Genomic DNA, 16955 nt, shown 5'->3' on the forward strand with positions numbered 1-16955 from the left:
AGTAAATCCCAGAATGTGGGGCTACTCCTGAGAAGGTTCGCTGGCAGGTATCATGTTGTACAATTTTTTTTGACGAGGGTACAAATAATGATGCTGCTTGAGAGGACCTTAGAGGTCTCAAAGTTGTGTAAAGGGCTAACTTATTCTTGTATTTATTTTAACAGATTTGTGAGAAGGGGCAAGAGTCCCAACATAACCTCTGGCACCCCACAAAAGCAAGATAACCATCTGCCCATTCACTTCTCTCCCTCTCCCCTCTCCCAGCAGGTTTGTCATGAAAATCTCTTCAGTCCTTCTTTCTGCCTGTGCCCCTGACAGGCACCTTTCTCATACTCCCACAATGCACATCTTTACCTCTCCACATATCCCTGTATACACCCATACCAACACCATATACATATGTACGTATACTCCAACAGGAATATCATCATCATATATTAATTTTATATAGTGCAAGGGACCAAAAGCAGTGGTTTCTGAGCGGGGTACAGTATAAAACTGTGGATAGCTGAGAAGAGAAAGATAAATGCGGGAAAGAGGCAGGAAGACAACTAACTAAGAAATGGAAAAGCCAGTCTGAAAAGATGAGTTTTGAGTGTAGTTTTAAAAACATAGAAAGAGGGTTCAAAGCAGATCTGCAGGAGGAGTGAGTTCCAGAGCATAGGACCAATTATAATTGAAAGCAGAGGCATTTGTAACATCCAGGCGAATGATAGGAGAAGGAAGGGAAAGGAGATGAACATTAGAGGACCGGAGTGTGCAAGGGGGAGTGTAGGGAATGGGTAAACGTAAATAGGGGTGTGGGGAAAACATCATTTGAAGGTGAGGGTTAAAAGTTTGAACTGAATACGAGAGGAAAGAGGCAGTCGGTGTTCAAAGTGAAGGAGTGAAGTAATGCGGTCGGGTGGGTTTTAAGACACACCATAGACATACATAACTCGTATATATCACCGCCTACCATACAAATACTCTACCCATGGACCCCTGCTACCCTAGTGAGACAGTCTCCAGTACAAGTCTTCACTCACACAGACCATTCTGAGCTAATCAGAGAAATGAGAGGTACATCCTTGTGTTAAATTGTAAATCTGCACTTTTCCAACTTGCTATTTTTAGTTGCTTTTTATTGTGGCCATGTTCATTTATAAAGTCTGAGTTCACACTTCAGCAATTCATGCTACATTTCATCTGATACATGCAGTTAACATGATACCTGTTAAAATATTGAAAAATTAATATTTCATAAGTGAAATGAACAGAATTAAGGAATGTGAGTGAAACTTTTAAGTGATTGCCATAAGATCTACATCTATATTCCTTCCTTCCATTTTTTAAAGAATTTATAAAATAGTAATTGACCCTAGACACTAGACCATTTTCTTCAGGTTGGAAACTTCAACTTTTTTAATGTTTTAATATATATTGTATGTATTAAGAGAAATTTCCATATTGATCATTGTCTCTTGATCTGCTCTGAAATGAATGCTAGAATTATATATTAATGGCTGATATATCCCTAAGAGATTTTGTGCTTTCAGTGATAAACAAGAAGGCCTTGTACTGCTCACGAGAGCATGAAAGTTAAAAGGACAGTTCTTTAATCCACTTTGCAGGCTTTCAAGGTGCTTAATGCCCTGATTCTTATGTTTAATGTAATAATCGAGGAATTAACTTGTATTTGCAAATTCATTTTCAGCCGCCAACAGCCTCATAAGTTTTTTATAGAATTCACATTCAGAGTGAATTACAAATGCATTTTCTTTTTACATTACGTAAGCATAGCTATATATGTTTATTTTACTAGTGGAGTTTTGTTGCAGTTGAAACAGATAAATAAATTCCTTGAAATGTGTTGCTAAAGAATAAATGTATATGTAGATGCTGTCATTTCAGTCTCAAGGAAAAAAAGTGAAGGCATTTTAACTAGAGAAGAACAAGACTTTGTCTGCCTTTAATGCCGAAGTGACCATTGTGTTAGAAGAAAACTAATTCGTCATAAGAGATAAGCATTAGTAATAGAATGCTGAAACAAACTTCTGGATTGGCTTCATTGGCTCTCCTGCTTCTTTTGCATCCTAAAGCATAAGCTTAAGTCGTCTCAGAAGGACAAGGTCCGCCAGTTTATGGCATTTACACAGGCTGGTGAAAGGACTGCTATATACTGTTTAATGCAGAATGAGTGGAAACTAGAAGTGGCAACAGACAACTACTTCCAGAACCCAGACTTGTACTACAAGGAATCAATGAAAAATTCAGTAGACAAAAAGAAGCTAGACCAATTATATAACAGGTACAAAGGTAAGAATTATTTTTTTTTATGTAAAATGTTTTTGTAATAGGTATTCTAATTCAGTGCTTTGCTTTTCATTGTTTCCACTATGTGTTTGGATGGAATTAATCTGAAGACAGCAGACAGTTATCCTGGGGGAATTCTTTGCAATATTTTTAAAACTTCTGGCTACAGTAGTTCTGCATGCTTGTAACTTTTTTTTTAGCAGAATTATTGCATTATAAAACTTGCAGTTAAACTTTTAGAATGCTGGCAGTTTAACTGCATGATCACTGAAACTTTCCAACTTTATAATGAAGGAACTGTGAGGAATTTGTCTTCATTAGGTGATGCCAAAGAACATATGCATCTTGTTGTGTACCCTTGAAGCAGCTACAGGGCAAAGCTTGGTGTCTTGTTGGGTAATTCTAGATGTTTACAGTGAAGGACATCAGATTTGTTTCCTGGATTTTGTGAGCTGACTATACCTCTGTTTTTGTCTACTTATCCCATTATAAAGTCTAGCTTTCTACCTTAGGTCTGACAACCCTTCCTGCACCTTTAGTCCTCTTGAAGCTCAGTACTCCAGTCTGTATCCCCTGTTCAGAATTGTTCCTCCCAAGGTGTGTCTGTCTTCACAGGCTTGATCCACATCAGTCCTTTCTTCCCCACTTCAGCTTGAACCATTCTCCAGGCTTCACCTCACCTCCCCCTGCTGAGGTTCCACTCCCTCAACTTTCTTTGTCTACACTCACTCCATGTTTGACTCGCCTCCTCCTCCCCCCCTCCCCAGCACTGCCTGCCTTTTTAGTAAGATGCTCCCGTTTTCTCTCTTCTTTTCACTCTTTCCCCCTTCTTTCAAGGCACTCTCAGCTTGCTCTCTTTCTTTCAAACCTCTCCTCTGCACCTCTGGTAGCATTACCATTCCTTCCCCATTCTCCCAACATCAATACCATCTTTACTCATAACCACTAGACATCCTCCCATTAGCAAGAATAATCAAGCAGTGCTCCTTATTTGCTACTGCTGACTCTTGCTGGCTTCCCTCTAAAGTCAGAATCACATGGCACCCCATAGTCCTAGTGCAGGAGTGGGCAACTTCAGTCCTTGAGGGCTGCAACCAGTCAGGTTTTCAGGATTTTGCCAATGAATATGCTTGACGTATATTTGCATGCACTGCCTCCATTGTATACAAATAGATATCGTGCATATTCATTGGTGAAATCCTGAAACCTGACTTAGTTGCAGCCCTTGAAATCGGAGTTGCCCAGCCCTGGTCTAGTGAGACCCAGTGACTTTGCGTATTTCTGACTTCAGGGTGTCAACAGTGGAGTAAGCAGTAGTAGAAAGGAACTTAATGCCCCCTATTAGGCTAATGCCATAATTGTCAACAGCCACTTCCATAGCGGCCCATAACTTGTGGGTTATGTCCCTCTACCAGCAGGTGGAGATAGAGAGAACTTCAGAGGTTTACTATATGTGGTCATGTGCAGTCACCTTAACTTCAGTATTCTTCTATCTAGCAAGTGGATGGTCATATCTGTGCAGCTCTGGATTAATTTGCTCCTGGCCTGGTCCCCTGGATGTAGTCGAGCTTCTGGGGTCTGAGGTGTCCCGGTCTTGGGACTTGAGTGCACACCTGGTGGTGCCAGGTCCCTCCGTTCCTCCCCCATCAACCCTGCCTCTCTGCCTGACTGGGGTTTGTGGTTCTCTCCTGACTTTAAAAGGAGTCTGAGGTATCTTTTGCTCTGGCGTCCTCTCCTGCCTTTAAAAAAAAAATGCTGTTTGAGCACTGTTTAATAAAAAAAAATCTCCTCAGTCTGATTTGTCCAGCACGGCAAGCTCATGCTGGTTTGCAGTACCGACTGAATGGTGTGAGGACCGAGTTGGCATGCGACAGTGATTCCCGAGGGGGTTAGTCATTATCCTATCTGCACCGGTGGGGCAGAGCAAAAGCGGCTCCCATTATGGGAGCCACTGGGCTGCAGCAGTTTCCCGTGCTGGAGATCCACTGTACAGCCCAACTCCGTGGAGCGGTGTGCTCCTTCCCTCCCAGCTCATTTTGGTGGGCGCAGAGCAGTTGTTTTCTTGGGTATACGTGCACGCTTGAGGGCGCCATCTTTCTTGCCACGCCACATGGCAATGCTGAAGCCCCAGAGCTCCCCTGGGGCCTGATTTGCTTGCAATTCAGGCAGTTTTATTTGTAGGCTTTTCAGAAATGTGACTGGGGAACTGGGGTGGATCACTCCCAGTTTCTTCATATTTGGTATTTAAGGGCTTCTGAGGAAGGAGGCCTGGGGCGGTTTGCAGACTCCTGTGGGAGTCCTCAGGTCTCCCAGACCTTTGAGTCTCCCGCAACTTTCCAGGGGCGAGGTAGGAGACCTATTAGTCCCCTGCAGCTGTTCTGTGGCAGCGAGAGCCTTAAGCTGCAGCTTGGAAAGTACTGAGTATCTGAAAGTCTTCAGGTAGAGATGCCTGTGCTTCACTAGGTGATTTACACTAAGAATATTTCTGAACCCTACTTGAGAAGGTTCAGGGTGTGTGTACATCATTAATGGAGGGAAGAAAGGGATCAGGATTAGGGATCCTACTCGAGGTTTTTCACTCTTTCCCTCTTCCCTGTTAGTCAGGACTCCATGTTTCTGTGAGAAATGTTACATTTTGAGGCTAGTGCAGGCCTCTCAGATTTCTCTCAGTTTCCATGGTAATCCTGCACCCTCTGTGCTGCCCTGGTGGCATTTGCTCTGTGTCTTGTGTACTGTTTACATCAAACTAGTTTTATTCAGGAGGGTGGCTGGCCTTTCAGCCTGAAGATTACAGGTTCAAGGCTGGTTTTATCCATCCTATTAGAAACTGTGGGCTCAGCTAGGTTTCCGGGGGGGGGGGGGGGGGCATATTTTATTTCATTCTGTCTTATTGCTTGTCTGGCCAAGCAGTTCTTGCATTGACTGGAACAGTTATCAGAACTCTACTGTACTAAAGATTGCATACTAGCCTCAGCTACCCCGGTATCTGCAGCGTACCCGGTACGTCTGATTGCTTCTATGGTGTTTTTGGCATCTTTTCATGGTATGTGGTCCAGGAGCTACTTCATTGTAGAGGTAGCTTAATAGTTGTTGCAATCAGCTGAGAGTAAGCATAGAGCTCTAGAGGTGCTGCTTCAGCTTGCTATCTGTAGTGCGCAATGGTGCAACGGCCATATTCTGCTACGCCATCTCTCTCTGGTTCTCAGCCGCACTTGTTAGCTCCAATGCGCAGCAATTCTCGTGCACAGTCGCACCAGCCAATTCTTGACCCTATCTGCAAGAAGTTAGCGCTGGCTTAGGCATCAGACCACAGATGTGGCTTCCAAATCACGTTTGGCAACCTGCCTTTTGGAAGTAATCTTGGGATTAGAGAAAATCTAGGGCACTTGGGTAAAGACCTGAGGGACTTCCAAGTCTCGGAGATTGCCAGGGGACGAGTTTAAGGATGACTTTTAATCCACTTGGTTTTGTCGTAGGTTTTGTGGGGCCAGGAAAACCACTTTCAGGGTTTCCACTTCCACTATGACAAGCCACCTGGCTGCTGGTAGAATGAGCTCTGTTTCAACTCCAGATCAACCTATGCCTGCTGCATCTTCCAATGATGGAGTCTCAGTTCACTCCTCAGGCAGGACTCCTGTACTGGTTTCAGGAGGAGTGGACCAAGATTACCTCAGTTCAGATGTGTCTTAGTTTTTCTATCGCACAGTTACAACCTGGATTTTACTACAGATTTTTATTGGAGTCTACATAGAAACTCAAACACTGTCGGGCAGTTCTTGCCACCTTGCCAACGTTTCTTCCTTTAGGCACAGTTAAGTCTGTCCCCGGTTGCAATTGGGGAATGGGAAGTTGTTCCCTTTTGCGTTGTAGTTCAAAGCAGGGAGCTTCCTTCCAGCTGCGTTTGGATATCATAAGTGTCTAGGGTGTTTACGGTTCAACTTTTCACAATGGGAACCTTGCAGTGTGTAGTAGTTCTATCTGGTGGGGAGAGTTTCTAGCCTCCCTGGACCTCAAGGAAACTTACTTTCGTACTCCCAGTGTTCCTTGCTGCAGAGGGATCTTAGCAATTTATGACCATGTCATTCAGCCTTTCCATGTTGCCGAGGACATTTTTGCAAGGTCATGGTGGTAGTGGCAGCTTTCCTTTGTGAGGCTGATTTGTGGCTTTCCCTATCAAGAGACTCTGCAAACTTCATCCAAGATACCTACTCGTCTTCAGGATTGGTAATCAGTGTCACCAAGAACCAGCTGTTTCCCTTACAAATATTTGCTTATCAGGGAGTGCTGTTCCATATAGGCTTGGGAAGTCCTTTCTTTCTTTTGCTCCTCAGCAACAGATGCCAACCCAAGCCAGGTTTTACTTTTCCTACCAGGTCCAGGATATGGGAATAGGTTCAAGTTATGGGCATAAGGTTCTCTTTCTTGGACATTCCCCCATGGGCCTAAGTCCGTATCAGACCACTTCAGGGGTTCCTTCTCTGCTTTGGTCCCCATCTCTATGGTTCCCTTCAAGCCAATTTAGTCTCAATGGGTGATTTGAACACAGCTTTCTGCTAATATTTCAGTTCTCCCTCCCCGGAGGTGGCTATCTGCAGCTTGTAGGCTGCTAGGGTGTGCCCTAGCTGGCGGCAACAGATTTTGGATCCCTTCCAGAAGGCAGACAGTCAACCTCCTCTTCACTTGCCAGATGTAGAGTTGAGGCCGGCTTAATTGCCAGTTTTCTTCTATGATTTGTTTCGGTCGTCAAATAGACGTTTTTGGCGGTCATGGCCGGTCATAGTCATTTGATGTAGTTGAGCTGCTGGGTGGTGAATGCAGCTTCTAACGATGGCTAGTTCAGCTCACTTTTCAGTGCAATTATTGTTGGAGGACTCCATGAAGTTGGTGGAAGACCTGGGTGACTTATAGACTCAGCGTCTCCCTGAGAACATGTCTACAAGTTCTTTTTGGTCGGGTCAGGCTTGCCCTTATCTTTACGACACCAGGGCTATCGTCCTGGGCAGCCTAGTTTTCTTTAGCAATCCAGTCCATGCAGGTTCTCGGAACTCCCAACTTCATCCGTTTGAGATCCTCTGGATTTCAACTGATGACGGGCGCACAGTCCTGTCTTTTCTGCATATGGTGGTTTCTGCCTTCCATCCCATTCCACCTTTTTCTCTTCTTGCTTCTTGGATGTTCACCATATACTCCTATACTATTTGGAAGTGAACAGCGAGTTCCATTGGTCAACTCTTTGCTTCTTGCTTTGCTCGGGACCATAGGAAGGTACTGTCAGCAATCGTTGTCTAGGTTTGGTCCCGGGGTCCAGTTCACAGAGGCAGTGAGTTTGTAGAGGCAGTAGGTTCCCAAAGAATACACAATCCACACGAGTTTGGATATATAAAGTATATTATATATGCATATATGTATAGGTTCACAGCACTTAGTACAGGTATATGATACAAGGCTGTCTCTGGGTGTGTGTTTAGAGAAAGAAAGGATAGGGGGTTTGTTCAGAGGAAGAGAGAAGCCTTGGGGTTGTGCTGCAAGAGGTATATATGTGTGCAGAGAGAAAGGAAGAGAGAGAAGGGCCTAAGAAAATAAAGCCATGTGCTCTGGGAGAGAAAGCTTTGGGGAAGAAAGGGGGGCCAGAGCTGGAGCTCTGGTGGATGGAGATGGGTAGGTGCAGGGGGAGAGACAGAGAGAGAAGTGATGCAAGCAGAGCCCTGTGCTCTGCTTGCCGAGAGACAGAGAGAGAAGTGCCCCCCAAACTGAGAGAAGTGCCCCAGCTTTATACCTAATAAGAACAGAGAGCGAACTGGAGCAGAGAGAGAGATCAAAAACTTCTCTCCTTCCCAGTTATTTCCTTTACAAAACTCCAGATTACTTTCTGAAGTCAGGAAAGGTGAGCATTTTCACAGGTTCTCCTGTGTGAAGTCCCTAGTGATGGAGCCTCTATGTCTGGCTTCCTTTGTTCTTAAGAGAGCCCTGCTGCCAGATGGAACAAAAGGTATGTTAATCAGGAGTAATTAGGACAACCCAGGGCTAGCAGGTCTCTCAGCACCATTTGGTCCATGTCATCCTCAGTGATTCCTGAGGGAGGGGGAGAGAGTTATCAGAAGCTTGTCTAATATTAATCTAAGTATGTCAAGCTGGTTTCATATTAATCCAGTAATCTTGCCATCCAGCAATCCTGACAGATACCATAAGAAGGCTCGCCATTTTAGATTGGCAGATGTGGGCATAGCGGTTTTGATGTCAGAAGGAGCAGACCTTTTGTAGAATAGGCATCAGTGTGAAGCTGAAGAGCTGTTCTATATAAGTGCCATTTTATTCAAAATCCTTTTAGGGAAGCAGCTGCTCCCCTTGCACCCCACCTAGCTATGTCTCTGCGTAGTGGGGCAGTGCTTGGGATGACCCACTGAGCAGAAGTGACTTCCTACATAGCCTTATGCACTGCTAAAGACTGTAGCGGTCTTCTAGTGCTCACCATTTTAAGATTAGCAGATGTAGCAGTGACAGGATCAGAAGCAGACATATTCAGAACCTGGAGAGCCCTAGATATATAGGAAGGTGGCAACTGCTTACGAATCACACTGCGGTAGGATCATCAGATTCCTGACCTGCTGAGCAGAAATGCCTCCCGACATACCCTCATGTTGTCCTCTGGCTGGTCACAAGAAAGGGGATCTGTCTTCAAGAGCCGCAGTGGCCGTTGGCTGGGAGAGGCAATTTCTTCAGTTGGCCTCTGTATGAGATAGTCTCTCCCATTGCGGGTGGCAGCGCTTTCTTCCAGAGCGCAGTTGACTTCCTTTTCCGTGTCCCATCTGGCTTCCGTGGCAGTCCTTTGTAGTTCGGCCACTTGGTCCTCTGTCCTGCCGTGGATGGCTTTTGCAGATTGCCCATTTGATCTGCTGTTCTTCCGTTGCCAAGCTTTGCAGGCTTGGCGTGACAGTGCTAGGCATTCCAGATTTAACTTGGCAGCGCATGTAACCGTGGCCTGTGGATCATTGCTGCAGTCTGCTGAGGTTGTAGTACCCTGCCCCACTTGAGGACTGCTTTGGTACATCCCACAAGTCTCTGGATTGATCTGTGGGATGCTATGGAAGGTAAAATTAGTTCATACCTGATAATTTTCTTTCTATTAGTCTCAACACATCAATCTAGAGGCCTGCCCTTTGTTGTTCTGGGTTGAGTGTTTTCTTCTAGTTGCCTCAGTTTCATCAGATTCCTTCTTTTGATTTTTGGCTACTACAACAACAACAAAAAAAAAAAGGCAAAGCAAATCAAAACATAAAGGAAACCTTCTGTTACCTTCCTACAGGAGCGGTTGCTGAGCCTACATGGGCTTTATGCGAGCAGGAGAGGACTTCCTCTTTCGTCTTCCACTACTTTGGTATTGACAATACTGAAGTTAAGGTGACTGCACATGACTACATATAGTAAACCTCTGAAGTTCTCTCTATCTTCACCTGCTGGTAGAGGGACGTAACCTACAAGTCTCTGGATTGATCTGTTGGGACTAATGGAAAGAAAATTATCAAGTAAGAACTAATTTTACCTTCCTCTTTGCTTGGCACAGTTGGTACTGCTTTTGAGTTTTTGTCTTTCCATGTCTGAGGTTACATGGGCAAATTCTAGCTTCCTGGTCCCATCCTTGAGTCAAATTCTGCACAGCAAGTGTGTATTTCTGTACAGAATTCCCTCAGGAGTAGCTAGTTGGATACCTTGATTCCACTGTGTGGGAAATGTGGACCACACATAAAGGTATTACAGAAATAAAACAAGTCACTAACCTAACAATTGAGCACAAGGTGAAAAACAGATTGTGCTTTCTTGTTTTGCTGTTCATAATCCTATTTGAGTGGAGCACAATGAGATTCTTCAGTAAGTAGAGTCCCCTGTCTTTTGTGCAGGAAGATTTCTTGGAACACCAGATCCTTGCTTTATTTTATATATTAACAAACATGGTCCTCAAGTGCTACAACCAGGGTTACTGTCCAGGTAGCTTCAGATAAGTTGCATTTTTTTGCATGTGGGTTATATCCTGGAAATTAGACTCATTATAGTACTTAAGCATTAAAGTTCTCCATCTCAGATGTAAGATTTCCAGTGGAGGCAGTGCAGAGTTTAACTCGCACTGTAGTATATAGACATGTAGAGAAACACATACATGCAATTAGTGTTTATAATTAATACAGGTTAAAAAAAAAAGCAGCTGTATAGCAATGTGCAATATAAAGAACAGGTAGGCACAACTAATAAACATGAAGAAGCATGTCAAGGTATAAGAGTAGATTCTAAAGAAATTAAATACCATTCAAGCATTCTACAATGCAGCTGATCAAGTACTGCATTTGAAACAGGTTTATATGTGTGTAACAGTGCTTTCTAAAAATACGTTTTTCATTTGTGGTCTCCTATTTTTGTAAGAGCCTACCCTCTGACCATGAGAACATGTGTGTTGTATCGGATTTATAATTAAACTGGCAGATTACATTTAACAAAATTAATTACTGTGCATTTACTGTTGCAAGTGAAAGACTACAGAGCTGGTTAAAAAGAAATGCAGACTTCTAGTTAGATTTTAGATCCCCTTTTGGGCTGTTTCTAACTGGAATCTATGAGAGCTTTAGGCATCAGAACAGTTTTATATACCACATATTTTCTTATTAGGTTATAAGATTTAAGAATTATTTTTCAGTATGAGCATTTTGCTGTCAGCTTTGTACACTCCAGCAAGGAGGCAGTTATTCTGCTATGGCAGAGATGATACCATTTTATCATGAAACATTTTAGGAGAGTTGTGTTTGGGTGTGTGTGTGGGGGGGGGGGGGGGTGGGGGGGGGGAGGGAACATCACAAGGATGTGTTAGTTTTGTAACCAGAAACTAAGGCAGATGTAGCCCTAGGCTGCTAGCATGGGGGAAACAGCCAAAGGATGACACTAATTCAGAAGATGACCATCATGCATTTGTACTCAAGATTATTCATGTCCAAAGATCAGAGGAATTAGCAGAAATTTAGTCCTAGATCTGTGTCTTTCCCTAGTCGAAGCTTTATGCATTTATTTTAAATACTTAAAATATCTTGTATCAGTATTCTGTTCTATTTACTGTAATCTAAAAATTATGATTTTTTTTCAGAAGTTCTAACAGTGAAAAAAATTGAGCAGGCCGATGTATGTAAAAGGATGCATACAATTCTTGGGTGCTTCATTTATTGCCATAAGCCTTTTTTCATAACTGTTCTGTTTTACTTCTCCCTGTTTTAAAGAAAATTAATCTCTGCTGTGTTAAATTATCTTTAATAATTTTTTTCAATCATGTAAAGGATTATTAACTTGCAGTTATTCATAGCATGTTTGTTTAACTTCCTTTTTCAATTTGAACTAATTGTACTCCTCCCCTACCTTTTTTTATTATCTTCTTTCTTAACCTATTGAGAAGAGTGCTGAGAAGTTGTATGGTAAGAGTGTTCAAAAACTTTTCCCACACAGCCAAGAAGTGCTTTATTGCTTTCTCCCTCATCCTTATAGCAGTCAGTTGCTCCATTCTCAATAAATTATGTTCCCTTAGCATTTGGGCTATACCATCGTGAACAAGTGGATGTTAACCCTTCCTACCGGGAGATGGAGTCAGAGAAACTGATCTTTTCCAGTGACATCACTGTTACAAGGAGGGCTAGTGCTGACTAGAAAAATCCAGCATTCCTCTACTCTCAGCAGATAAGTTGTTTAGGTTGGTGCTCCTGTTCCCTGGCTTTTCTACCAGAAGTCAGGCAGATGCTGCATAGCTTGGCCAAGCCTATAGGCTGGCTCCTAGATTCCCAGATTAATGGACTGGACCTGGTCAAATGTCCCAAGTCATCGCCCACTGGAGAGCACTTGATAAGGTATTTGGCTAGGCCCTAAAGAGCCTTGCCCTGAAGGTGTGTGTCCCCAACTTCCCCACCAGCACCAGTTGCTGCACCTTTTTGACCACTGCCCTCCCCCCAACTCCCAGGCAACTCCCAGGCAAATGATTGGACTGGGTTTGCCTGGTTTAGCTCTATTCCCTTGTTCAGGGAATTGTAGGGGTATTTTTCTGCTGTCTCACTTTTGCTGATCTGAGGCCTATCCAAGCGTGAACTAGCTAATATGGATTCTACAGCCTGTGGCCTGAATACATCAAAAACCATCAGAAACCAGCTTTCTACAAAGGAAAATTACTTTTGGCACGGGTATGCTGCTGACTTATCAAGGACAGATGTCTACATGCACTGGACATCCATTTTGTCTTCTGGGAGCATGCAGAAGAGTGAACTTCTCAGGAATAGTGTCCCCGGTAACAACTGTGAACAGTGGAGGGGAGCTTGCTACAATCATTCTGATGACAAGTTATTGTAGCTGGACGCACACAAGCTCTCTTTGTGCTGGACAGAAATAATATGGTTGGTGATTGGTCCATTGGTCACTTGACTGAGAGCAGGGCCAGGGATGAAGGAAAGAGAGATCAGCAGATCAGAAGAGAAAGAGAAGGTGTATATATCTCTCTGAGAGGAGCTAGAGAGATTGACTTTTGGTCTGACGACCACTGATTCCTTGTGCTGAGATCTGACAAGGTCAAGTTCAACCGCAGCCCTGTGACTTTCCCCAAAGACTGTGTAAATCAGTGTACAGAGCTCTGCATGTCACCGGGACTCCTGGAACCTACAGAAGTTCAGTGGTGAACTTGCAGGAATTCTCTTCTTATAGCTCATGGTAGTTAGCTCTGGTTTTTGCCTGTCACTGACTGGTTATAACAGGACCTGTGGTTAGCCTTTTATTGCTGCTAAGAGTGTTATCTTCTTAGGATATATTATAGGTGTAATTTCTCATAATCTTAGGATATATTAGTGGTGTAATATTTATATATCAATTGGTAATCAGGAGTTTTGTAGTACGTCTATTTTTGTAAGTTGCTTTGCATTTTGCCATCTTGTTATTTTTATTTTATTTCCATTTTGGGCTTTATTCCTTTCATTAGTACAACCTGTCAGCAGAGCCTAAGGGCCAATTAGATATTGTCATATCCTTCTGCATACAAGTCTACAGTAATTGCTATTTAGTGATTATCTGATATAGAAGTACCTACATAAATGGGGTTCTCATCATGTTTCTAACTTTTCTGCCCTTTGTAAGGAATTGATTGCATTGCTTGCTGTCTCTGCTAAGGATTTTTGCTGCACAACTAATTAATTAAAAAAAAAAAACAGAAGCAGTTTTTGTAGTTTCAGGGGGAAGAAAAGACACGCTTGGAAGACTAAAACAAGGGAACCGTGGAATTGCCAGAGTCTCAAGTCACAGCCAACCCAAACAGACCAGTAGGTCTTACCATGCCGGCCACACGGCTATACATTTATTTAAAAATTCAACTCATCTAAAACTCTAGACAGATTACAGAATAAACATATATAATCAATATAATACAAAACAAATTAACCATAAAAACTGAGACAATTATTTTTAAACAAAACATAATAAAGTCTTACATTTTCTTTTTGTGCCAGCTGCAGGCACTGTCAGACCTGTAGGAGCCCATAGTTGAGCACAGCTGCTGGATCCTTATGCCATCCTGTGACAGACCGTTTTCTACATTGGAAACTCTCCTGGGGGGAGAGTGCTGAGAGTGGCCCTTTCTGAACTCTATGTCTTGTCCCTGGTTCAAACCCCCCCCCCCCCCCCCCATATGCTAGATTTTCCCCTGTTAAAGTTTAAGAATTAGACATATACAAAAGGAAATGTGTTCTCCCATTTTTCCTTCCACATTAATGGCAGTTGAAGAGGCATTTCCAGGGCAGACTTCTCCTTAGGTGGTAAAAGGCATTTCAATGAATGATACTGTGTTTTTACATGCCAAAATGGCCTTTTACAGAATTGCTTGAGTATATGTTCTTAATCTTATGTACACACTGACGTGATCCCAGTGCATATAATACTTTTAATATTGGTCCTCTATAACAAAACAATACAGAACATTTTTTTGTGGACTTTCACAGGTAGCTGCTTAGCAAGATCTGTTTTTACTAGCTCATACCACATCACACTTTGTCATCTGTCCTGTTTTTTTTTTTTTTTTTTTCATTTTCTGATCACATTTAAACGCATACTTTCAATATAAATCTCTCTTCTGTATTTAAACTTATTATTTATGCCATAAAAACACTTAACTTTTAGAACCCAGAGGAAGTGCAAGTATAAACATATGCATGTAGTTACTGTAGAATAGTTTTTCAAAATGAAAGTCGGCAGATGCTGTCTCTTACAAAACTGGTAAACTGCCACGCAAGTTAGGCGGCCTGTTCTAAAAATATTCTCTTACTTCTGTCTGGTAACAGGGCTCTCATTCACTTTGAAACTTCAGCTTATGAAGTTCACATCACACAACTGTTATGCCTTATTTGCTGTGACATAATTGGTAGTTTGTGCTCAAGACTGAACCGGCTCTCAGTAATAGAAATGTGTTCATTCAGGGGAAGTTTCAGGTATCTTGCAAGGCAGTGTAAGAAATTCCACATTCTGTTTTTCGTAGGTTTGGATAAAGATGGCTAATTTCTAATGCTGCCACTCCCTTTTCCGGAAGAGTTCCATATTCAGTCTGACTCAATTTCACTCAAATTTAGGACTTAAGGCAACTTTTTTCTAGAGAGATTTTTTACTAACTTCAGCAAATAAACAGTTAACATTTTACTTTATAAAAGCACTACTCAGAGGTCTTTGTCTCTCTTGGAAGAATTATATAAACCCAGCCGTTGCCTAGAACTATGTAATGAATTTCATTTTAATATAAATGATCCTTCTTATTCCTTTTCCATTATGTCAAGTTGCTCTCCTTACTAAACCAACATCTGGTATTGACCGGCTCACCTTTATCCACACATTTGTTCACCCCTTCATAGAAATGTAGTAGATTGGTGAGGCAAGATTTCCCTTTACTAAATCCATGTTGACTTTGTCTCATTAATCCATTCTTATGAATATGCTCTGTAATTTGTTCTTATAATAGTCTCTTCCATTTTGCCTGACACTGACATCAGATTCACCAGTCTATAATTTCCCGCATCATCTCTGGGAACCTTTTTTAAAAATTGGTGTTGGCCACCCTCCAGTCTTCCGGTACCATGCTTGATTTTTAAGATAAATTACATATTATTAACAGCTGTGCAAGTTAATTTTTCAATACTGTCAATACTCTGGGATGAATACCATCCAGTCCAGGCGATTTTCTACTCTTAAATTGCCCCATTACATCTTCCAGGTTTAGAGATTTGATTCAGTTTCTCTGACTTATCAGCTTTGAATTCTATTTCTGGCACTGGTATCTCTCCCAAATCTTCCTCAGTGAAGACCAAAGCATTAATTTAATCTATGGCTTTGTCTTCCCTTAGTGCCCCTTTCACCCTTCGGTCATCTAGCAGTCCAACTGGTTCTTTCGCCGGCTTCTTCCTTCTAATATACCTTAAAAAGTTTTTATTGTGTGTTTTTGCCTCCTCCTCCAATGCAATCTTACTTTCAAAGTTTCGCATTGCATTTGACTTGCCATTCCTTATGCTGTTTCTTATTATTTTCAGTCGGATCCTTCTATTTTCTGAAGGATTTTCTTTTAGTTCTAATAGCTTCCTTCACCTGATATTTTTTTAACCATACTGGCTGTTGTTTGGCCTGCCTGCCTTCTTTTTTTTTTTTTTCTAATACGTGGCATACAACAGGCCTGGGCTTTCAGGATGTTATTTTTGAACAGCATCCACACCTGATGTAAACTTTTGACCTTTGTAGCTGTTCCTTTTAAGTCCCCCCCCCCCCCCCCCCATTCTTATCATTTAATCATAGTCTCCCTTTTAAAGTTAAATGCTAACGTATTAGATTTGTGTACTTACTCCAGAACTGATATCAAATCTGATCATATTATGATTACCGTTATCAAGTGACCCCAGGACCATTACCTCCAGCACTAGATTATGCGCTCCACTAAGGACTAGGACTAGAATTTTTTCCTCCTGTTGGCTCCTGTACCAGATGCTCTATAAAGGAGTCCTTGATTTTGTCAAGGAATTTTACCTCCCAAGCATGCCCTGATGTTGCATTTACCCAGTCAATATCGGGGTAATTGAAATCACCCATTATTATTGTGTTCCCCAGTTTGTTAGCCTCCCTAATTTCTGATATTTCTTCAACCTGGCCAGGTGGATGGTAGTACACTCCTATCACTATCCTTTTCCCCTTTACACATGAAATTTTAATCCATAGGGATTCCAAAATGTGTTTTATGTCCTGCAAAATTTTCATTCTATTTCATTCATGGCCCTCTTTAACATACAGTGCTACCCCTCCACCAATTCGATCCACCCTACAATATAATTTGTACCCTGGTATGACAGTGTTCCATTGGTTATCCTCCTTCCACTAGGTCTTAGAGATGCCTATTATATCTAAGTTTTCATTTAATGCAATACAAGCCGTAAAGCCCGTTAAAAGGGGCGACGTGTTTGTTGTGAAAAATGTAATGAAGTATGTGTGTGCATCTGTCTGAAAGAGAGAGAGAGTTCAGAGAGAGACAGAGAGGACTGCAGCCTACAGCTGGCACAAAAAAACCCAAGGGGGGCCCTTTTAAAGTTGTGCTCTATCAAACACAGGGGCTGGAGGTCCATGGGACCACCAGGCCC

The 16955-nt window shown here is 42.3% G+C and overlaps 1 protein-coding gene across 7 annotated transcripts in view; it reads left to right on the top strand.

Moving 5' to 3' along the window:
* DCUN1D2 (defective in cullin neddylation 1 domain containing 2) overlaps positions 1 to 16955 on the top strand; it is a 71610-nt gene that overhangs the window by 9637 nt on the left and 45018 nt on the right. For 2 of the 7 annotated variants that reach the window (XM_030201506.1, XM_030201511.1), the window contains exon 2: positions 2082 to 2298. In XM_030201506.1, the coding sequence (XP_030057366.1) occupies positions 2082 to 2298 (217 nt within the window). Of the gene's footprint in view, positions 1 to 58; positions 268 to 1878; positions 2299 to 16955 lie in introns of those variants that run through there. The other 5 variants (XM_030201508.1, XM_030201509.1, XM_030201504.1 and 2 more) reach the window with 4 other exon arrangements.

This window comes from Microcaecilia unicolor, chromosome 4 (assembly GCF_901765095.1).
Source record: "Microcaecilia unicolor chromosome 4, aMicUni1.1, whole genome shotgun sequence".
Lineage (NCBI taxonomy): Eukaryota > Metazoa > Chordata > Amphibia > Gymnophiona > Siphonopidae > Microcaecilia > Microcaecilia unicolor.